Raw genomic sequence first — 24,894 nt, 5'->3', positions numbered from 1 at the left:
AGCATCCTCCGCATTGATGTACGGGCAAAACCTCGAAAGCTCCTTAAACTTCGCCGCATACTCAGCCACCGAACGGTTCTCTTGCTTCAAGTTCAAGAATTCCACTTCCTTCTTGGTCCTCAAATCCTCAGGAAAGTACTTCCTCAAAAACTCACTCTTGAACCTAGCCCAAGTCACAGCTCCACCAGCCTCAAGCCTTCCCTTAGCATTGGTCCACCAATACTCAGCCTCCTCAGCAAGCATATGAGTAGCCATCCTGACCTTCTGATCCTCACTAGTCACCATAGCACGAAAGATCCTCTCCATAGCTTGTATCCAACTCTGAGCTCCATCCGGGTCATACCTACCCTTGAACGTCGGCGGACTGTTTCGCAAGAAACGATCCAACCTCCGCTCCTCCGCCTCACCAGGATCACGATGACCAACCGCCGCCTGCTCATTAACCTGAGCCAACACCTGAGCCATCGAAGTCAAAGCCTGAGCAATCGCTCCATCATCTCTACCACCAGCCATCTTACTTCTACACAAAACCAATCCAACAGATAAGAACAACAGCACAACAAACAAGAACAAGTACCGAAGGTAACTCATTACCATTCGCATACTAACAGGGTAAATCAACAAACACTAATCTACTAGTCTATTAGTCCAGACAAGACTGACCACGGCTCTGATACCAACTTGTAACACCCTATTCCTAATAAGCGGTAAAACGCGCGAATATACAAACATATTCTAGAAATAGATGCTACGTCTTCGAATTCAAACACACATGCATAAAGATCATGTTATATAACATAGCAGCGGAACATACATATAATTCTTAAACATCTTCAAATCTCAATATGATACAAATGTATTTTCCAATTCTCAAATAACAAATAACATCCCAACTCCAAAACACAAAGTCAAATAAACAACATGCAAAGACTGTCCTAGATCAGAGCCCTAATCTAGACACTTGCATGAAAAAGAGGAACTCCACTCCTCGGCATCAACAAGCAACAACTAAGCATCCTGCACTCCATCTACCCGTCCATACGAAAAGGTAGGTGGTAAACCACTGAGGGTTAGCATTACATCATCATAATCCATATAAGATTAACAAGAACTTTGAAGATGAAAGATATAATCAAGGATAAAGAATGACAATACATAATTCCAAAATATTCACAACATATAAACATTCCACGATCATTCAATATCATTATACCAAGTTCATGTCCACAAGTGTATCATACACATATCGCAATTCACCTTGTCAATCAATAATTAACAATTAACACTTCAATCCATAATTACAATTAGCAATCAATCACCAAACACATCTCAATGCAATTCAATTCACCAACAGTCTATGCAATGGCTCTAGTCTCATCTAGATGCATGTGGTACCAAAACACCTCAAGGTCGTCACCTTCGATGCAACAAAAACATCGTAATCACCTCCATTGGATATAAAATCCACCACCATCAGTCATGTATGCATGAACATATGACTCAACTACAAATGCATATGTTCACACAAACAATAATCACCTCACAATCACCAATACTTGTATATATGCAATCATTAACAATTCACCATCACCTAATATATATATACAATCACCAACCACATCCAAAATCACACAACATGTAGTTGTCACATAATTACACCACCAATCATCTCCACATAACATATAATAACTTTCCATAAAGGATTCACAATCAATTGATTCTCAAAAGTCATCTTTAGTCAATTCCGTCTCTCAAAATCACATCATTAAATTAATTAAACATTTGAGTCAAAACCAAGTAAACAAGCTCAATTGCCTATGCCTTGTATTCTCACAATTCACATATGTGTGCAGTAGAGGTTACATAAGCATTTCATCGGCCAAATACGATGAATTCATAAAAATCACAAAGTTCTTCTCATTTTATCACTTTTCACAAATTTTTCCATTTTCAAAGCAAAACAAGTTCAAACTTGATGGAACCAATCACATCCATTTTTAAAAATCATATAAACAATATACAACTCTAATCCCACTTCAATTTCCAGAGAAAACGAGTTTTTGGAAAAATTGACGTTTGGACCGTTTTCACAAAAGTTAGACGATCTTCATAAATTCAAGTCCAAACCAACTCAAATCTTGTTCCAGTAGGATTAAAGGTGTAAACAGGTGCTAATTAAGTCCAAAGAAACATTTTAGGAGTATTAGATTGGTCCCCAAAAGCTCAAATGAACAAAACAGAAAAGCTGTGTTCTGGCAATTTCGCTATTAGCGAAATCTGAGCTATTAGCGAAATTCTTCAGACAATTTCGCTATTAGCGAAATTTTCGCCAACAGCGAAAAAAGTCCAGAGAGTTTCGCTATTAGCGAAATTCTGGCGAATTTCTTCAGCTGTTACGGGTTTTCACCCCATTTCACCCAAAATCCCAATTTTCAAACCCCCAACTCCCAAATCAACTTCCAGAAAGTGTTTAAGGGTCAAAATAGGTTCAATACACTTAAACAAACATGAATCATGCATTAGAAACAACAATATGGCTCATTTCATCAAAATCATGAATTTTCTCAAAAACACCCACATAACCACAAATCTCCTCATGAATCCATAAATAACGATTCCAGTCACACCAATTTGATTCTAACAGTTCAACAATCATCAACAACAACTAATGAACACAACTTCATGCACAATTCAACATCACAACTTCATTTTTCATCAATTTTGCTCAAGAACACAAAACACCAACAACTATGCATTTAAACATGTTAATCCACATACTAACATGCAATTACCATATAAAACATGTTCTTAAACATAACAGCAACAAGTATGCACGAATTTAACAACAATTAGGTTCAATTCATCAATTTCATAAAAATGGGTAAAAAGAAAAAGATGTGAATTATGGTTGAAACCTAACCCTCTTACCTCTAACACCAAGAATCTCTAACCAAAGCTTCAATTTAGCTCCTAGATGATGAATCCCCTCTTCAAGCTCTAACCCTTGTTCTTCCCTCTAGCCTCTATCTCTTCTCTTCTCAAATGAAATGAAATGAAAATGTTTGTAAACCTAATTCTCACCAACACTAGAGTTTATATACTAGCTCTACTCAATTGGGCTTATTTCTTAAACCTTAATGGGCCTAACCCATTTCCATTCTAACACTCAAAATGTCACTACTCACTTACCGGTAAAATATAACACTAACGGTCACTTAACGGTAAATAAAATAATTACTACACCCTCTAGCACTTAGTAAAATAAAACCCTCACTAAGCACTAAAAATAACTTTCTGCAAAATTACAAAATTGCCACTGCCCTCAAAAAGACCAAAATGCCCCTAAGCCCAAAATGACTAAAATACCCTTCTAACACCGAACTCTACGAATCCCGACCAAAAATACACACAGAGACAATTAATCACATAAGAGCACATAGAACACACATAAATAAATAATAAAATAAATCTAGCGAAAAACGGGTTGTTACAACTCTCCCCCACTAAAAAGAATTTTCGCCCTCGAAAATTACCTGAAGGAAACAACTCTGGATACGCAACCCTCATCCTACTCTCCGATTCCCAAGTGGCACTCTCACCGGTTGGTCCAACCCAAATCACCTTAACCAAAACGACCTCTTTGCCACGCAAACGCTTCACTTCACGATCCTCAATCCTAACCGGCCAAGTCTCAACGGTCAAATTATCCCTTACTTCCAAATCATCCACTTGAATCACATGAGACGCATCATACACATGCTTCCTCAACTGAGACACATGAAACACATCATGAAGATTCGACAAAGATGGCGGTAACGCAATCCGATACGCTACAACCCCAACCTTCTCAATAATCTCAAACGGTCCAACAAAACGAGGAGTCAACTTCCGACACTTCAAAGCACGTCCAACACCAGTTACAGGATTCACTCTCAAAAACACATGATCACCAACCTGAAACTCAATGTCCTTCCTCCTCTTATCATGATAACTCTTCTGTCTACTCTGAGACGCTTTCATCTTCTCTTGAATCATCTTAACCTTTTCGGTCGTCTCTTGCACAACTTCCGGTCCTAACAAAGCACTCTCTCCTGACTCATACCAACACAAAGGAGTTCTACACCTCCGACCATACAAAGCCTCAAACGGTGCCATCCCGATACTAGAATGAAAACTGTTGTTGTAAGTGAACTCAATCAACGATAAACATTCAATCCAACTGACACCTTGCTCCAACACACAAGCTCTCAACAGATCTTCCAAACTCTGAATAGTCCTCTCCGTCTGACCATCAGTCTGAGGATGATAAGCAGAACTCAATCTCAACTTAGTTCCCAAAGCATCTTGCAAACTCTCCCAAAACTTAGAAGTAAACCTCGGATCCCGATCTGACACAATACTTAGAAGTAAACCTCTAGCACTTAGTAAAATAAAACCCTCACTAAGCACTAAAAATAACTTTCTGCAAAATTACAAAATTGCCACTGCCCTCAAAAAGACCAAAATGCCCCTAAGCCCAAAATGACTAAAATACCCTTCTAACACCGAACTCTACGAATCCCGACCAAAAATACACACAGAGACAATTAATCACATAAGAGCACATAGAACACACATAAATAAATAATAAAATAAATCTAGCGAAAAACGGGCTGTTACATGTTGTATTTCTCAAAGTCTATTGGGCTTAATAGTTTTGAGATAGAAAATTCCAACCTTTCTTTTGCTAGTGTGCAAAGAATTATAGAAGCCTGCTGAGGTTGATAATACAGGTGTAACGGACTGATCTGGTGTGATCAAGATCTTATAGTGCTAGCCAGAAGTTTCTGTTAGAACGAAAACTATAGTGGATAATCTCACACGATGTGTGGGGACTGGAAGTAGCCGAGTTTGGTGAACCAGGATAACTCTCCTATGTTATTCTTCTCTCTCTCTCTCTCTGTCTCTCCCTCTCTCTCTCTCTCTCTCTCTCTCTCTATTTAAAGTTACACAACACACACACTTTATCACATCTATATTAATCTCCAGAACATTATGGTCTAAGATAAAACAATTGCTTAACTACTTGACTTAAAATTAAAATAAATATATATTATTGTTTTATCATTCTGTCATCATTCTCCAGAACATTCTGGTCCTAGTTAAAATAATCTTGAATTTTAACTTAACATTATTTTTCTCATTCTGCTTATAATCATTCTCAAGAACATTATGAGATAATCAATTAATTGTTATATACTCTAATCTTGTTGAACTAACATACACCAAGAACTTTCTTAAGTATATAAATCTAAACTTAACTTTCAGAAAAAAATTTAAAAGGGTCACAATTCAAACACCCCCCCCCCCCTTCTTGTGGCATCTATTGCTACTTCAATTGGCATCAGAGCTCGGGCTCTACAAAAACACCTAACAAGTGTTGGACGAAAAGATTCAGGAAGAAGGCAATGTCAAAATAAAAGTATATATTAGAAGGTCTATCATGCACAAGACCACCATTCTTCAATGGAAAGAACTATTATTTCTGGAAAGGAAAAATGGAACTATTCCTCAGATCCCAAGACGTGGATATGTGGAAAATAATCACAAATGGGAATCATATACCTATGACAACTGATGCAACAACAAGGGTGGAAACAATTACACCAGAAGCATCATGGTCAAAAGAAGATAAAGAAAAAATACTCATCAATTCTAAAGCTCGACTCTTTCTATCATGCGCACTAAGCATCGAAGAAAGTGAAAGAGTTGACGAATGTGATACTGCAAAAAAGGTTTGGGACACTCTAAAAATCCATCATGAAGGAACTAGCCACGTAAAAGAAACAAAAATAGATATCGGTGTAAGAAAATTTGAAATCTTCGAAATGAACGAAGATGAGAACATTGATGAAATGTACTCCAGATTCACATCTATTGTGAATGAATTAAGATCACTTGGAAAATCTTATACCACTCATGATCAGATAAGAAAAATATTAAGATGTCTTCCAAGCACATGGAGACCCATGGTAACTACAATCACACAAGCTAAAGACTTAAATTCTTTAGCCCTTAAAGATCTCATTGGATCATTAAAAGCTCATGAGACGTTACTTCAAGATGATAAACCATCAAGGAAAGGAAAGATGGTTGCTCTCAAAGCATCTCAAAGTGAAAAAAAAGATGCCATTACACAAAGCGATGAAATCAAAGAATCCAATGAAGAAGAAAACATCCAAGGAGAAGCAGAGGACGAACTAGCTCTCATCACAAAGAAGATTCAAAGAATGATGAGAAGAAGAGATCAAATAAAGAAATACTTTCCTAACAAGAAAGACAACTCGAGAGGAGAAATTGACAAAAGTCAAGTAACCTGCTTTGGATGCAACAAACTAGGCCATTACAAAAATGAATGTCCATTAAACAAAAAGAGTCAGAAGAAATCTCCCTACCCAAAATCAATGTTTACATGGGATGATCTTGAAGAACCAAAAGATCAAGACACTGAAGCCAACATGGTTCTAATGGCAAATTCAGAAAGCGAAGAGGTAATCCTTATTAACCAACCTCTAGTATATAAAGAGTTAGAAAATAAGTTTGATAGTCTTCTATTTGATTCAAACTTTTTAACAAACAAATGTCACTCTTTACAAAAAGAAATTTCTGAATTAAAGGAAGAAAAGGAGAAACTTCAAACTTTGAATAATGATCAAAAGAAAATCATTCAAAGTCTACAAGACTCTTATTTTCAAGCAACTGAAAAAATAAAAGCTTTTGGAAAAACCAAACTTCCTGAAAATCCTAAAAATGAAAATGTTGTTCTTAAAAGAGAAGTCAAAGAACTTAGAAATGATCTTTTACAATTTATAAAATCAACGGAAACATTTCAAAAAATTGTAGGTTCACAAATGGCAGAATTTGACAAATCTGGTTTAGGTTTTAATCAAATTTATGAAAACTGTCTTATACCACAAAAATTAAAATGGTCCTTCTGTAATGAACAAGGACATCATGAATCTGTCTGCTTTCATAAAAAGAGAAAAAGAGAAATTAAAGTAGAACAGTCTATCTCAGAACATTCTCTAGAACATTCTACTTCAAGAAAAAAATGCTCATATTGCAAAAGATTAGGTCATCTAGAATTAAACTGTTTTCTCAACATTAAACACCTTGAGATTTACGAAACTAACCTCAAAGGACCCACATCTTCATGGGTACCTAAGGAACCACTAACTCAAAATGCAGGGATCCTCACAAGATGCAAGAACAAAGTCATGGTACTTTGACAGTGGCTGTTCTAGACACATGACTGGGGATAAACAATGCTTCATCTCCTTCGTAAAAAAAGGAAGGAGGTCTAGTAACCTTTGGAAATAATGACAAAGGACAAATTAAAGGTAAAGGTATTATTGGTAAGAAAGACTCTGTAAAAATTGAGGATGTTCAATATGTTGAAGGTTTAAAACACAATCTACTAAGCATAAGTCAATTATGTGATAGTGGATTTGAAGTTGTTTTTAAACCTAACATATGTATAGTAAAACACACATCCTCAGGTAAGATTTTCTTTACTGCATCTAGAAAGAAAAACTTATATGCTTTATACTTAGATGATATTCCAGCTGAAACCTGTTTTTTGACACTTAAAAAAGATAAATGGATTTGGCACAAAAGAGCTAGACATATAAGTATGAAGACTATTTCAAAAATATCTAAACTGGATCTTGTAAGAGGACTTCCAAAAATTGATTTTGAAAAAGATAGAATATGCGAAGCTTATACAAGAGGTAAACAAGTTAAAATTAGTTTTAAAACAAATGTTTCAACCAAAAGACCTCTCGAACTACTTCACATAGATCTATTTGGTCCTGTTAGAACCGCCAGTTTAAGTGGAAAACAATATGGTTTTGTTATTGTTGATGATTTTTCCAGGTATACTTGGGTTTTATTTTTAAAACATAAAGATGGAGCATTTGAAGAATTCAAAACTTTTTGGGCATTAGTTCAAAATGAAAAAGAATCCAAAATCATTTCAGTAAGAAGTGATCATGGAGGAGAATTTGAAAATGCATTCTTTAAAAACTTCTTTGATGAAGAAGGAATTTTTCATAATTTCTCATGTGCAAGAACTCCACAACAAAATGAAGTTGTTGAAAGAAAAAATAGAACACTTCAGGAAATGGCAAGAACAATGCTAAATGAATCCAACGTAGAAAAATATTTTTGAGCTGAAGCCATAAATACTTCTTGCTATATCATAAACAGGGTTTCAATTAGAAAAATTCTAAGCAAAACCCCATATGAACTCTGTAAAAATATAAAACCTAACATCTCATATTTTCATATTTTTGGATGTTATTGTTATATTTTAAATGATAAAGAAGATCTAGGAAAGTTTGATTCAAAATCAGATAAAAGAATATTTTTGGGATATGCAACAAATTCCAAAGGATATAGAATTTATAATTTGAAAAATCAAACCATGGAAATTAGCTTGCATGTTATTTTTGATGAGTTCGATGATTTAATAATCAACAAAGAAGATGAAGAAGAAATCTCTCAAAAAGAAGGTGATAACATTCAAGAACATTCTCCACAAGTTCTTACAAGAAGCTGGAAAACCATTGGTGGTCACCCTCCTGAAAAAATCATTGGAGATACATCTGATGGAATAAGAACAAGATGATCATTCATAAATAATGATGTAAACATGGCAATGATCTCTCATATTGAACCAAAGAACATACAAGAAGCAATATGTGAAGAATCATGGGTAAAAGCCATGGAAGAAGAACTCTCTCAATTTGAAAAAAAATGAAGTATGAAATCTTGTTCCTAAACCTCAAAATCAATCCATCATTGGAACAAGATGGGTATTTAGAAATAAACTAAATGAAGAAGGAAAAGTTATCAGAAACAAAGCTAGATTGGTAGCACAAGGGTATAATCAACAAGAAGGTATTGATTACGATGAAACTTTTGCTCCAGTAGCCAGGTTAGAAGCAATTAGAATTCTTCTTACATATGCATCTCATAAAAATATTAAATTATTTCAAATGGATGTCAAAAGTGCCTTTTTAAATGGATTCTTAAATTAGGAAGTTTATGTTCATCAACCTTCTGGTTTCGAAAACGCAAATAAACCTAATCATGTATTTAAACTCACAAAAGAATTATATGATCTCAAACAAGCCCCTCAAGCTTGGTATGAAAGGTTAAGTACATTCTTAATCAAAAATAATTTTTCTAGAGGAAAAATAGATACAACTCTTTTTGTCAAAAAAAAAAAAGATACAACTCTTTTTAGAAAAGATGACAAAACAATTTTTTAATTGTTCAAATTTATGTTGATGACATCATATTTGGTTCAACAAATGAAAAAAGTGTGATGATTTTTCCAATCTCATGCAAAGTGAATTTGAAATGAGTATGATGGGAGAATTAAGATTCTTTCTTGGCTTACAAATTAAGCAAGAATCAAATGGCATTTTTATTTGTCAAGAAAAATATATAAAAGATCTTCTCAAAAAATATAAAATGAATGAAGCCAAAATAATGGCAACTCTCATGCATCCAACATCTAACTTAGATAAAGATGAAAATGGAAAAACTATTTCTAAAAAAGAATACAGAGGTATGATTGGATCTTTGTTGTACTTAACTGCCAGTAGACCAGATATTGTTTTTGTTGTTGGTTTATGTGCACGTTTTGAAACTTCTCCAAGAGAATCTCATTTAACTGCTGTAAAAAGAATTTTTAGATACCTAGTAGGTACTACTGATCTTGGCCTTTGGTATAGCAAAGGTTCTTGTTTTGATATTATAGCATACTATGTTGCTGACTATGCTGGAGACAAAATAGAAAGAAAAAGCACAAGTGGAGCATGTCAGTTTCTTGGGAATGCACTTATAAGTTGATCATGTAGAAAGCAAAACACTATTGGTCTGTCAACTACAGAAGCAGAATATGTGTCAGCAGCCAACTGTTGTTCTCAAGTTCTTTGGATTAAAAATCAACTTGAGGATTTCTCTATAAGGTACACAAATATTCCAGTATTTTGTGACAATACAAGTGCAATAAATTTATCAAAGAATCCCATTCAAAATTCAAGATCAAAGCATATTGAAATTAAACATCATTTCATTAGAGATCATGTTAATAAAAAGGTACTTGAATTAATTTTTCTTGATACAAAAAATCAATTAGCTGATATCCTTACTAAACCTCTAGTTGAAGATCACTTTAATTTTATTTAAGAAAAATTACACATTATTAAAAATCCTTGCAAAAGGTCAAAATAGGAAGAGTCTTCTCTTCATCAGAATGTTCTGAAAACATTCTAGAAAAATCATTCCCCAACACTAACTTGAGGGTCACGCCTCAACCAAGTCCTTTCAGCTTAAAGTTTCTATTTAAGCTAGTCTCTAGGTAGATATAAAATTACCAAGATCAAAGAAATATTTTACTGATCATTAATGCTCTTGTCCCATCTCTCATCATTAAACCACTAAAAGTCACTTCTCAAACTTTTTCCCTCTCCCAAAACCGGTTTTCACTTTCTCTCTCTAAAACTTCCCACTCTCTTCCTTCTTCAAACCGTCTCAACTTCTTCTCTCAAAACCTCCACCATACATCATCTTCTTCACCACAAATGGCAAGAACCAAGGGTGCTGGAAGCTCTAACCTAGATCAAACTTCTCCTCTTTCACCATCACCAACTCGTTCTCCCTCTCTACCGCCATACCCCTGATCACCACGTTTCAATTTGACTCCACCACCAACCAACGAAACCACTCCATTCGAAACTCCACCACAATCCCCACTCAAAAACTCCACTGAAGCAACCATGCAAGATGGTTATCTCACCACCGAAACCACACCAGAAAAAACTCCATCGAAGAACGATGAAGAAATTCCTTTCATCCCTGACCCAGAATCTTTCCATCCTCTTGCGATGGTCTTGTATGTTGAACCACAACCAACATCTGTCAACATCAACCTCAACCCACTAACAGAAGCGGTTGATGAACAAGAAACCACTCCTCAGGAACCTCCAAACCTGAACAAAATGGCTCCTCATCTCAGGAACGCCACCAAAAGGAAGATGACTCCAAAAAGGGCTAAATCTGCTCCTAGTCCAAGACCTAGGAAATCTCTAAGGCTTCGCTCTGCTGTTGGAACAAAGAAAACCAACAGTGTGGACACAACTGTCCATGAAATCTCTGATTCAAATGAAGAAATTGAACCACCTACCTGCAACACCCTATTTCTATTAAGCGGTAAAACGCGCGAATATATCAGAAATATTCTAGAAATAGATGTTACGTCTCCGAATAAACCACAATCATACATACATAAAGATCATGTTACACAACATAGCAGCGGAACAAACAGATAAATTCATAAAACATCTAAAGATCTCAACAAATACATTTGTATTCTCCAAATCTCAAATAACAAATAACATCTCAACTCCAAAATACATGGTCCAAAAATAAAAATCAACATGCAAGAACTATCCTAGATCAGAGCCCTAATCTAGACACTTGCATGAAAAAGAGGAACTCCACTCCTAGGCATCAACAAGCAAACAACTAAGCATCCTGCACGCCGTCTACCCGTCCATACAGAAAGGTAGGCGGTCCACCACAGACCACTGAGGGTTAGCATTACATCATCATAATCCATAAAAGATTTAAACAAGAACATTGGAAATGAAAGATATATTCAAGAATACAGAATAACAAATCATACATGTATTCACAAGTATTCATGATTCTCATACCATTCAAAACCATTCCATATCATCATTCCAAGTTCATATCACCAAGTGTACCATACACGTATCACATATGCATAACCCTTCCTCCTAGAACACTAGCATCACATGATTATTATTATCCCCCATCACTTACATTTCAAGCTATCACATTATTATCATAGCATAGCATGCATATTCAACCTCTAATCAAGTCATCAACAAAATCTCATCATTTATCAACATCAATCAATGAAAACATTACTCACTTCATTACTCATCTAGCATGCTTATCTCAACAAGTACAATTCATCATTTCCAAATTATAAGCAAGCAATCATCGTTATCAAAGAAATCACCATATCATATGTATGTATATATACAATTCTCACCTCATCATTATTATCCAATTAATTATCATCAAGTAGATTCACCAAGTGTATAAGTACAAACAATTAAGACATGCAATTAGAGCATAAATCAATTATTCACAACCATCCACAAAATTCACCAATGTACTTATACATCAATCCACACAATCACAACATTCACCAAATTTCACCAATGCACTTATACATCAATCCACACAATCACAACATTCACCAAATTTCACCATTGTACTTATACATCAATCCACACAATCACAACATTCACCAAATTTCACCAATACACAAATTCGCCAAGTCATATATTCAATTATGACACAACTCATCAATTATTCAAATGCATGCAATGTTCTAGACTCTTCTCTAGATGCATATGTACCAAAACACCTCAAGGTCGTCACCTTCGATGCAACAAAAACATCGTACTCACCTCAATTGGATATAAAATCCGCCACCATCAGTCTTGGATATAAAATCCACCACCATCAGTCATGAATGCATGAACATATGACTCAACTACAAATGCATATGTTCACACAAACAATAATCACCTCACCATCACCAATACATGTATATATGCAATCATCAATAATTCACCACCAATATATCATATATACAATCACCAACAACATTCAAAAATCACACAACATAAAGTTGTCACATAATTACACCACCAATCATTTTCACATAACATATAACAATTCTCCATAAAGGATTCACAATCAATTGGTTCTCAAAAGTCATCTTTGGTCAAGTTCGTCTCTCAAAATCACAACAATTAAATTAATTGAACATTTAATTCAAAACCAAGTAAACAAGTTCCAATGCCTTAACTAAGCATACCTCTAGACCACATATGAGTGCAGTAGAGGATACCTTGGCGTTTCACCGGCCAAATACGACGAATTCTTGAAAAACTCAAAGTTCGTCTCATTTTATCACTATCCCAAAATTTTCCATTTTCAAAGAAAAACAAGTTCAAACTTGATGAAACCAATCACAACCATTTTTAGAAATCATATAAACATTATACAACTCTAATCCCACTGCAATTTCCGGAGAAAAATGAGTTTTCGGAAAAAAAAATCGACGTTTAGACCGTTTTTATAAAAGTTAGACGATTTTCACAAATCCAAGTCCAAACCAATTCAAATCATGTTCCAGTAGGATTATAGGTATAAACATAGGCTAATTAAGTCCAAAGAAACATTTTAGAAGTATCGGATTGGTCCCCAAGTGCATGAAACGAAAAATCAAAAGTGGCTAAACTTGTGCAGGTTCGCTTAAGCGAAGGCACAGTTCGGTTGAGCGAACTCAAGTCAGAACCTACAGCTGGTTCGCTTACGCGTTCGCTTAGAGTTCGCTTAAGCGAAACATCACAGTTCTGCAGCAAAAATATTACGGGTTCCAACCCTTTTCACCCCAAATTCCAATTTTCAATCCCCCAATTCACCAAAACAAGTTCCAGAAAGTGTTTATAGGTCAATATAAGTTCAATACACTTAAACACATACAAGTTTTGGAATTAAAGCATCAACATAACAAAATTCACCAAATAATCATCACTTCTTCAACTTTCAACAACAATACAAAATATCTTCATCAATTCATCAATCTTGATACCCAAAGCACCAATTCAACAACAACATATTCCTAATCAATAACAACAACCAATGAACACAAATTCATGCATAATTCAACACCACAACATCAATTCTTATCAAACTTGCTCAAGAACACAAAGCACCAACAACTATGCAATTAAACATGTTAATTCACATACTAACATACAATTATCTTATAAATCATGTTCTCAAACATAACAACAACAATCATGCACGAATTTACAACAATTAGATTCAATTCATCAATTTCACAAAAATGGGTAAAGAGAAAAAGTTATGAATTATGGTTGAAATGTAACCCTCTTACCTCTAACACCAAGATTCTCTAACCCAAGCCTCAATTTTGCTCCTAGATGTTGAATCCCCTCTTTGCCTTCTAACCCTTGTTGTTGTCGTTGCCTCTAGTCTCTATATCTTCTCTTCCCAAATGAAATGAAATGAATAATGTTTGTAAAACCTAATGTTACCAACAACTAGAGTTTATATACTAGCTCTACTCAATTGGGCTTATCTCTTAAATCTTAATGGGCCTAACCCATTTCTATTCTAACACCCAAAATGTCACTACTCACTTAATGGTAAATTATAACACTAACGGTCACTTAATGGTAATTAAAATAATTACTACACCCTCTCTAGTAACTTGGTAAAATAATACTCCTACTAAACATTAAAAATAATTCTCATCCAAAATTACAAAATTACCCCTACTCTCAAAATGACCAAAATGCCCCTAAGTCCAAAATGACTAAAATACCCTTTACACCAAATTCTATAATTCCCAACCAAAAATACACACAGAGGCAAATAATCACATAAGAGCACATATATCACACATAAATAAATAATAAAATAAAAACTAGCGAAAATCGGGCTATTACAACTCTCCCCCACTAAAAAGAATTTTCGCCCTCGAAAATTACCTGAAGGAAACAACTCTGGATACGCAACCCTCATCCTACTCTCCGATTCCCAAGTGGCACTCTCACCAGTTGGTCCAACCCAAATCACTTTAACCAAAACGACCTCCTTGCCACGCAAACGCTTCACTTCACGATCCTCAATCCTAACTGGCCAAGTCTCAACGGTCAAATTATCCCTTACTTCCAAATCATCCACTTGAATCACATGAGACGCATCATACACATACTTCCTCAACTGAGACACATGAAACACATCATGAAGATTCGACAAAGATGGCGGTAACGCAATCCTATACGCTACAACCCCTACCTTCTCAACAATCTCAAAAGGTCCAACAAAACTAGGAGTCAACTTCCGACACTTCAGAGCACGTCCAACACCAGTTACAGGATTCGCTCTCAAAAACACATGATCGCCAACCTGAAACTCAATGTCTTTCCTCCTCTTATCATGATAACTCTTCTGCCTACTCTGAGACGCCCTCATCTTCTCCTAAATCATCTTAACCTTCTTGGTCGTCTCTTGCACCACATCCGGTACTAACAAAGCACTTTCTCCTGACTCATACCAACACAAAGGAGTTCTACACCTCCGACCATACAAAGCTTCAAACGGTGCCATTCCGATACTAGAATGAAAACTGTTGTTGTAGGTAAACTCAATCAACGGCAAACATTCGATCCAACTGACACCTTGCTCCAACACACGAGCTCTCAACAAAGCTTCCAAACTCTGAATAGTCCTCTCCGTCTGTCCATCAGTCTGGGGATGATACGCAGAACTCAACCTCAACTTAGTTCCCAAAGCATCTTGCAAACTCTCCCAAAACTTAGAAGTAAACCTCGGATCCTGATCCGACACAATACTAGAAGGAACACCATGCAATCTAACAATCTGCTCAATTTAGATCTCAGCCAACTTCGCCACAGACATACCGGTCTTAAAAGGAACAAAATGTGCCGACTTCATCAACCGATCAACGATCACCCAAATAGAATCAAAACCCTTAGCAGTCTTCGGCAACGCGCCAACAAAGTCCATTGATATACTATCCCACTTCCACTCTGGCACAAACAACGGTTGCATCAAACCTGACGGCTTCTGATGTTCAATCTTAGACTTCTGACACACCAAACAAGCATACACAAACTCTGCCACATCCTTCTTCATTCCAGGCCACCAAAACAACCTCTTCAAATCCTGATACATCTTAGTCGCTCCTGGATGAATACTCAAACTACTCCTGTGACCCTCTTCCAAAATCTGTCTCTTAAGCTCAAGAACATTTGGCACACAAACACAATCACGAAACATCAAAACACCGTGCTCATCCAACCTGAAATCTCCACCCTTACCTTGGTTAACCAATACTACTCGATCAACAAGTTCCAAATCTTCCTTCTGAGCATTCTTGATCTCCTCCAGAATATTACTTGTCAGCTTCAACATTCCCAACCTCACACCATCCGATGTCAACTCACTAACCAAACTCAAATCCCGAAACTGCTCAATCAACTCCAACTTTTTCACCATCAAAGCAGACATATGCAACGACTTCCTACTTAAAGCATCAGCAACAACATTGGCCTTTCCAGAATGATAGCTCAACTGGAAATCAAAGTCCTTAAGATACTCCAACCATCTCCTCTGCCTCATATTCAACTCCTTCTGGTCAAACAAGTACTTCAAACTCTTGTGATCACTGAACACCTCAAACTTAGAACCATACAGATAATGCCTCCAAATCTTCAGCACATACACAACGGCCGCTAATTCCAAATCATGAGTCGGATAGTTCTTCTCATGCACTTTCAACTGCCTTGAAGCATAAGCCACAACCTGACGATTCTGCATAAGCACACCACCAAGACCCATCTTAGAAGCATCACAATACACGACAAACGATTCCTTCGGATTCGGCAAAATCAACACTGGAGCTGACGTCAACCTCTTCTTCAACTCTTGGAAACTCTTCTCGCACTTAGCATCCCAAACGTAAGCTTGTCCTTTCCGAGTCAACTGCGTCAATGGCAACGCCAACTTAGAGAATCCCTCAATGAACCTCCGATAATAACCTGCCAATCCAAGAAAGCTTCTAACTTCAAAAACAGACTTAGGTGATTCCCACTGCAACACTGCATCAACCTTCGACGGATCCACGGCAATGCCACCTTTAGAAATCACATGACCAAGGAAACTCACTTCCCGCAACCAAAACTCACACTTCGACAACTTAGCAAACAGCTTCTTATCTTTCAAAACTCCCAACACAATCCTCAAATGCTCAGCATGCTCTTCTTCAGACTTAGAATACACCAAAATATCATCTATAAACACCACCACAAAACGATCCAGAAAATGATGAAATATTCTATTCATGTACTCCATGAAGACACCTGGATCATTAGATACTCCAAATGGCATCACAGAATACTTATAGTGTCCATACCTCGTTCTGAACGCGGTTTTGGATATATCTTCCGCCTTTACTCTAATCTGATGATATCCTGACCTCAAATCAATCTTGCTAAACACTTCTGCACCAACCAACTGATCCATCAAATCATCAATCCTCGGGAGCGGATATCGATTCTTGATTGTCACCTTGTTCAACTGCCGATAATCCACACACAACCTCATGCTTCCATCTTTCTTCTTAACCAACAACACAGGAGCTCCCCACGGCGAAACACTTGGCCTGATAAACTGTTTCTCAAGCAACTCTTCCAACTGCTTCTTCAACTCACCCAACTCTAATGCAGACATCTGATACGGCGCAATCGAAATAGGACTCATTCCAGGCACCAAATCAATTGCAAACTCAACTTCCCTCTCCGGCGGTAATTCGGTAATGTCGTCCGAAAAAACTTCTGGAAACTCTTGCACTACCGGCAAATCACCAACTCCTTTCTCACTACTCTCCTTCAAGGAAGCAAACATCATGAACACACTAGCTTCACCGTCCAAAGACTTCTTCACTTGCTCCGCGGTCAAGAACTTCCCACCTTCCTCAGCTACCGGCTTAGAAAATGTTACACTCTTGGTCAAACAATTAATGTTAACACCAAAAGTCAACATCCAATCCATACCGAAAATTACGTCCATATGCTTCAACGGAAGGCACACAAGATCCAACTCAAAATCAACAGGAACCTTAACACAAACCACAACCAACTGAGCCTCTGCAGCCAAAGATACCTTCCCTTGCCAGACTAACACACCTGAAGCAACCTGCTACTCCCCCACTATGCTCAAACCCACCTAAAAGAAAGAAACAACACAACAAGTACCGACAGTACTTCCATACATGTCGCATACAAACAGGAAATTCAACGGGTTTTGGTCTGGACAAGACCGACCACGGCTCTGATACCAACTTGTAACACCCTATTTCTATTAAGCGGTAAAACGCGCGAATATATCAGAAATATTCTAGAAATAGATGTTACGTCTCCGAATAAACCACAATCATACATGCATAAAGATCATGTTCCACAACATAGCAACGGAACAAACAGATAAATTCATAAAACATCTCCAGATCTCAACAAAATACATTTGTATTCTCCAAATCTCAAATAACAAATAACATCTCAACTCCAAAATACATGGTCCAAAAATAAAAATCAACATGCAAGAACTATCCTAGATCAGAGCCCTAATCTAGACACTTGCATGAAAAAGAGGAACTCCACTCCTAGGCATCAACAAGCAAACAACTAAGCATCCTGCACGCCGTCTACCCGTCCATACAGAAAGGTAGGCGGTCCACCACAGACCACTGAGGGTTAGCATTACATCATCATAATCCATAAAAGATTTAAACAAGAACATTGGAAATGAAAGATATATTCAAGAATACAGAATAACAAATCATACATGTATTCACAAGTATTCATGATTCTCATACCATTCCATATCATCATTCCAAGTTCATATCAACAAGTGTACCATACACGTATCACATATACATAACCCTTCCTCCTAGAACACTAGCATCACATGATTATTATTATCCCCCATCACTTACATTTCAAGCTATCACATTATTATCATAGCATAGCATGCATATTCAACCTCTAATCAAGTCATCAACAAAAGCTCATCATTTACCAACATCAATCAATGAAAACATTACTCACTTCATTACTCATCTAGCATGCTTATCTCAACAAGTACAATTCATCATTTCCAAATTATAAGAAAGCAATCATCATTATCAAAGAAATCACCATATCATATGTATGTATATATACAATTCTCACCTCATCATTATTATCCAATTAATTATCATCAAATAGATTCACCAAGTGTATAAGTACAAACAATTAAGACATGCAATTAGAGCATAAATCAATTATTCACAACCATCCACAAAATTCACCAATGTACTTATACATCAATCCACACAATCACAACATTCACCAAATTTCACAAATGTACTTATACATAAATCCACACAATCACAACATTCACCAAATTTCACCATTGTACTTATACATCAATCCACACAATCACAACATTCACCAAATTTCACCAATACACAAATTTGCCAAGTCATATATTCAATTATGACACAACTCATCAATTATTCAAATGCATGCAATGTTCTAGACTCTTCTCTAGATGCATATGTACCAAAACACCTCAAGGTCGTCACCTTCGATGCAACAAAAACATCGTACTCACCTCAATTGGATATAAAATCCGCCACCATCAGTCTTGGATATAAAATCCACCACCATCAGTCATGAATGCATGAACATATGACTCAACTACAAATGCATATGTTCACACAAACAATAATCACCTCACCATCACCAATACTTGTATATATGTAATCATCAATAATTCACCACCAATATATCATATATACAATCACCAACAACATTCAAAAATCACACAACATAAAGTTGTCACATAATTACACCACCAATCATTTTCACATAACATATAACAATTCTCCATAAAGGATTCACAATCAATTGGTTCTCAAAAGTCATCTTTGGTCAAGTTCGTCTCTCAAAATCACAACAATTAAATTAATTGAACATTTAAGTCAAAACCAAGTAAACAAGTTTCAATGCCTCAACTAAGCATACCTCTAGACCACATATGAGTGCAGTAGAGGATACCTTGGCGTTTCACCGGCCAAATACGACGAATTCTTGAAAAACTCAAAGTTCGTCTCATTTTATCACTTTCCCAAAATTTTCCATTTTCAAAGAAAAACAAGTTCAAACTTGATGAAACCAATCACAACCATTTTTAGAAATCATATAAACATTATACAACTCTAATCCCACTGCAATTTCCGGAGAAAAATGAGTTTTCGGAAAAAAAAATCAACGTTTAGACCGTTTTTATAAAAGTTAGACGATTTTCACAAATCCAAGTCCAAACCAATTCAAATCATGTTCCAGTAGGATTATAGGTATAAACAGAGGCTAATTAAGTCCAAAGAAACATTTTAGAAGTATCGGATTGGTCCCCAAGTGCACGAAACGAAAAATCAAAAGTGGCTAAACCTGTGCAGGTTCGCTTAAGCGAAGGCACAGTTCGCTTGAGCGAACTCAAGTCAGAACCTACATGCTGGTTCGCTTACGCGTTCGCTTAGAGTTCGCTTAAGCGAAACATCACAGTTCTGCAGCAAAAATATTACGGGTTCCAACCCTTTTCACCCCAAATTCCAATTTTCAATCCCCCAATTCACCAAAACAAGTTCCAGAAAGTGTTTATAGGTCAATATAAGTTCAATACACTTAAACACATATAAGTTTTGGAATTAAAGCATCAACATAACAAAATTCACCAAATAATCATCACTTCTTCAACTTTCAACAACAATACAAAATCTCTTCATCAATTCATCAATCTTGATACCCAAAGCACCAATTCAACAACAACATATTCCGAATCAATAACAACAACCAATGAACACAAATTCATGCATAATTCAACACCACAACATCAATTCTTATCAAACTTGCTCAAGAACACAAAGCACCAACAACTATGCAATTAAACATGTTAATTCACATTCTAACATACAATTATCTTATAAATCATGTTCTCAAACATAACAACAACAATCATGCACGAATTTACAACAATTAGATTCAATTCATCAATTTCACAAAAATGGGTAAAGAGAAAAAGTTATGAATTATGGTTGAAATCTAACCCTCTTACCTCTAACACCAAGATTCTCTAACCCAAGCCTCAATTTTGCTCCTAGATGTTGAATCCCCTCTTTGCCTTCTAACCCTTGTTGTTGTCGTTGCCTCTAGTCTCTATCTCTTCTCTTCCCAAATGAAATGAAATGAAATGAATAATGTTTGTAAAACCTAGTGTTACCAACAACTAGAGTTTATATACTAGCTCTACTCAATTGGGCTTATCTCTTAAACCTTAATAGGCCTAACCCATTTCTATTCTAACACCTAAAATGTCACTACTCACTTAATGGTAAATTATAACACTAACGGTCACTTAATGGTAATTAAAATAATTACTACACCCTCTCTAGTGTAACGCCCTCCTTTTTATTTAATTAATTTAATTAGTTTTAGAATATATTTATATATTTATATGATTAGTATGATTTATAAGATTTATGTGATTTATATGATTTTAGAGAAATTTATGAGACGTTGTGACTTATTTTATTGTTTAATAAAATAAGATTCGAAAATAAAATAAATATAAAGTTGTGAGGTTATTTTGTGTAGAAATATATTTGTTATTTGATGAAAAGATATATTTGTTATTTTGTGTAGAAATATATATATTATTTGGTGTAGAAATATATTTGTTATTTTGTGTAGAAATATATATGTTATTTAGTGTAGAAATATATTTGTTATTTTGTGTGAAAATATATATGTTATCTAGTGTAGAAATATATTTATTATTCAATGAAGAGATATATTTGTTATTTGGTGTTAAAATATTATATACATATATATTTTGATGAAATATGCTATTATTTGTTATATGGTGTATTATTATAGTTTTAGAATATATTTATATATTTATATGATTAGTATGATTTATAAGATTTATGTGATTTATATGATTTTAGAGAAATTTATGAGACGTTGTGACTTATTTTATTGTTTAATAAAATAAGATTCGAAAATAAAATAAATATAAAGTTGTGAGGTTATTTTGTGTAGAAATATATTTGTTATTTGATGAAAAGATATATTTGTTATTTTGTGTAGAAATATATATATTATTTGGTGTAGAAATATATTTGTTATTTTGTGTAGAAATATATATGTTATTTAGTGTAGAAATATATTTGTTATTTTGTGTGAAAATATATATGTTATCTAGTGTAGAAATATATTTATTATTCAATGAAGAGATATATTTGTTATTTGGTGTTAAAATATTATATACATATATATTTTGATGAAATATGCTATTATTTGTTATATGGTGTATTATTATATATTTAGTGAAAGACTATATTTAGTAGAAAAATATTATTTATTAGAATATGAGGATTAGAATAGAAAGAAGAATAAGTTGTTTGGCCTAAATAGATTTGGGAAGAATATTTTAGTACTATAAATAGAGAAGCTTAGGTTGGAAAAAGATTACCTTAAACCGCTTTTTGGAAAAGAGGAGAACAAGAAAGAAGAGAAGAGAAGATAAAAGTCAAGAGAAGAGGAGAATATCTTAGGAAAGAAGAACGCTGCTGATGATTCAGGAATTAATCTAAGGTGAGGGTGAGACTATCTTGCATTAATATTAAGTTGTTAAATCATTAGATTGCATCTAACAAGTTGGGGAGAGTTTGTGAGAATTTGAGAATTAGGGTTTTGAGAGAGTTTTGATGATTAGATGATGAAAACTTGTTGAATTGATGTAGAAATTGTATACAGTCCTTAGATAACCCATATGATGATTATTTGATGTAGTTTTGAGGTTAAAACCATGGAATTGGATGAGATGTTGGTGAGTTTAAGAATTAGGGTTTAATAATTGTAATAGGTTGTTAATAGATTTGAGAACCCTTTGAATTTGCATACAGTAAGTTGATGAATGATTAGTGTTCTAATGATAGGGTAATCATAGGGTAATGATTAGGGTCAAGTTTGGAGAGTATTGGATCGAATAAGAAGTGGAAAAGATTTCCCCAAAGCGAAATCGCAGCTGAATGCGATTTTGCTGTCAATGTGCAAAACGCGTTTTTATTGTGTCAGTTTGAGAAGTTTAAGTTCCGAACTGGGTTTAGGTGTAAACACGAAAGTTATAGGTATGGATGTTAGCTTTCTAATACCGTTGGTCTCACGTCAAAACAATATATAGAACTTGAGTTATGGTCAAATTACTGCACGTAGGTCACAGTGAATATTTATGGACTTTCAGCACAACTTTTCCGAATTTAAAATAAAAACTGGTATTGATAGGTACAGAATTGGTCTTAGGAGTAAACATGAAAGTTTTAGATAATTTTGTTAGCTTTCTAGTGGCTTTGGTTTGACGTGAAAATGATGTTTGGTCTGTGAGTTATGATGAAAATACTACAGGGAGGTCTTAGCAAAATTGTACGGTGACAACATTCTCTGTTTCATGTTTTTGCGTTTTGTTCATATGTTTCTGTTTTGAATTGATCTTTGTTGTAAACATGAAAGTTGTTGATATTTGTGATATCTTTCCAGTAGCTTTGATTTGACATGAAAATATGTTGTGGATAATTTATTATGTTTTTACAAAGATACATAGTGAATTATTGTTGATGTTTAAATAAGATGTTATATGAAGTTGTTTATGATTGATGAATATGATGTTTTAAGATGTCGTTTATTATCATTTGATATTGTTATATTATGATATGACATGAATTATTTATGTGATCCATATGTTGTCAAGATGTTAAGATGTTAAGACGTTAAGATGATAAGAGTTGTTAAGTCGTCAAGTCGTTATGAAGTCATCAAGTTATTAAGATGTTATGTTGTCAAGATATCAAGATGTTAGGATGTCATAGATGTTCATGAAGTTGTCTAAGTTGTAGGAAGTTGAGTCCATTCCATACTCATTAAAGTTGGGGGCTTTAGGCCCGGCAGCCTTGTGCTCATTAAAGTTGGGGGCTTTAGGCCCGGCAGCCTTTGTGCTCAAACTACGTTGGGGGCTTTAAGCCCGGCAGCTTTATGCTCACATGTTGAAGAGCCTAATTACGCTCATTTATGTTGTTGAATGGTACCACATGCATTTGCATATCAAGAAGTTTTAAGATGATTTAAGATGTGAAGTTGTCGAGTTGTCAAGTTGTTAAGTTGTCAAGATGCTAAGATGATTTGAGATGTTAAGAGTTACATAGTCGAGTTGAGTCGCATTGTCGAGTTAAGTGAGGTTTGATTATGAAGTTTGATTGTGATTTGATGATTATGATTTAATGATGATGTTTGTTTATGAAGTTGATTATGAACTTGATTATGAAGTTGCTTTCGATAAATGCTATGTTTTGATAATGATACTTATGTGAATTATATGATGATGCTTACGATTATATTTGGTGTTAGATATTGATGCTTATGACCATGATTTAAGATAAGATATTTTATGAATAATAATTGAGATTACTTGATGAAGTATATGACTAATGTAGGAAGGATAATGATACTAGTTAAGGAAGTTTAAGTTATTAGATATGATTAATGAATTATAAGATGTTTAAGTTGTTGAATGTACTTTATATGATTTATATGCTTAATATTATTGTTTGAGAAATCTCAACCCTCTGCTTGGAAATGTTGCTCTTCGTATGGGTAACTTGCAGGCAACCAGGATTAGCTGCGGTCGTGAGTGGACTCCTCACAAGTGTGTCTTAGGTGCTCTGATACGTAACGGGATGTGATTATGTCTTTACTTTCTGTTCCTTACGTATTACTTTATGAATCTTTCAAGAATTGATGTTAAACTAAGTTTTATGAAATTTTATATTGAGGCCCTTGTGCCAAAGATTATTTAAGTTGTCAAACTATTCCGCTGCGAAGTTTTAAAGATTATGTTGTTATATTTTTGAAGGATAAATTATTATTCCATTTACGTTTTTTAAGAAATGTGACATTCCGTTTTATGATGAAAAACTCTGATTTTATTTAAGAAATTTTTACGTTGGGAAAACGGGGTGTTACAATTGGTATCAGAGCAGGTCGGTCCGACCGGCCAAGTAGATGAGTCGTTGTATCGTGTCGTCAT

General features: G+C 35.1%; 1 protein-coding gene and 1 long non-coding RNA gene across 2 annotated transcripts; one reads left to right on the top strand and one right to left on the bottom strand.

Moving 5' to 3' along the window:
- Positions 1 to 755: 755 nt before the first annotated feature.
- LOC146937867 (uncharacterized) lies at positions 756 to 3,379 on the bottom strand. Its single transcript, XR_015033327.1, has 2 exons — positions 2,929 to 3,379; positions 756 to 1,028 (listed from the first exon to the last, which is right to left on the bottom strand). It is a non-coding gene; the product is annotated as an uncharacterized LOC146937867 (long non-coding RNA).
- Positions 3,380 to 5,537: 2,158 nt separating this feature from the next.
- LOC146937866 (uncharacterized) lies at positions 5,538 to 8,668 on the top strand. Its single transcript, XM_085749546.1, has 2 exons — positions 5,538 to 6,530; positions 8,498 to 8,668. The coding sequence occupies exons 1-2, from the start codon at positions 5,538 to 5,540 to the stop codon at positions 8,666 to 8,668; spliced, it is 1,164 nt and encodes a 387-aa protein (XP_085605672.1).
- The last annotated feature ends 16,226 nt before the right edge of the window (positions 8,669 to 24,894 follow it).

This window comes from Medicago sativa, chromosome 3 (assembly GCF_051527215.1).
Source record: "Medicago sativa cultivar Bolivia chromosome 3, Bolivia_mono, whole genome shotgun sequence".
In the NCBI taxonomy this organism is placed as follows: Eukaryota; Viridiplantae; Streptophyta; class Magnoliopsida; order Fabales; family Fabaceae; genus Medicago; species Medicago sativa.
Note: the sequence above shows the minus strand (reverse complement) of the source record. Positions and strands in the feature narration are given on the sequence as shown.

Excerpts from the sequence above, each read along its gene's own strand:
- LOC146937866 (XM_085749546.1), top strand. The coding sequence starts at position 5,538 with ATGGAACTATTCCTCAGATCCCAAGACGTGGATATGTGGAAAATAATC. Across the intron at positions 6,531-8,497 it reads CAAATTCAGAAAGCGAAGAG|TTCGATGATTTAATAATCAA; the intron begins GTAATCCTTATT and ends ATTTTTGATGAG.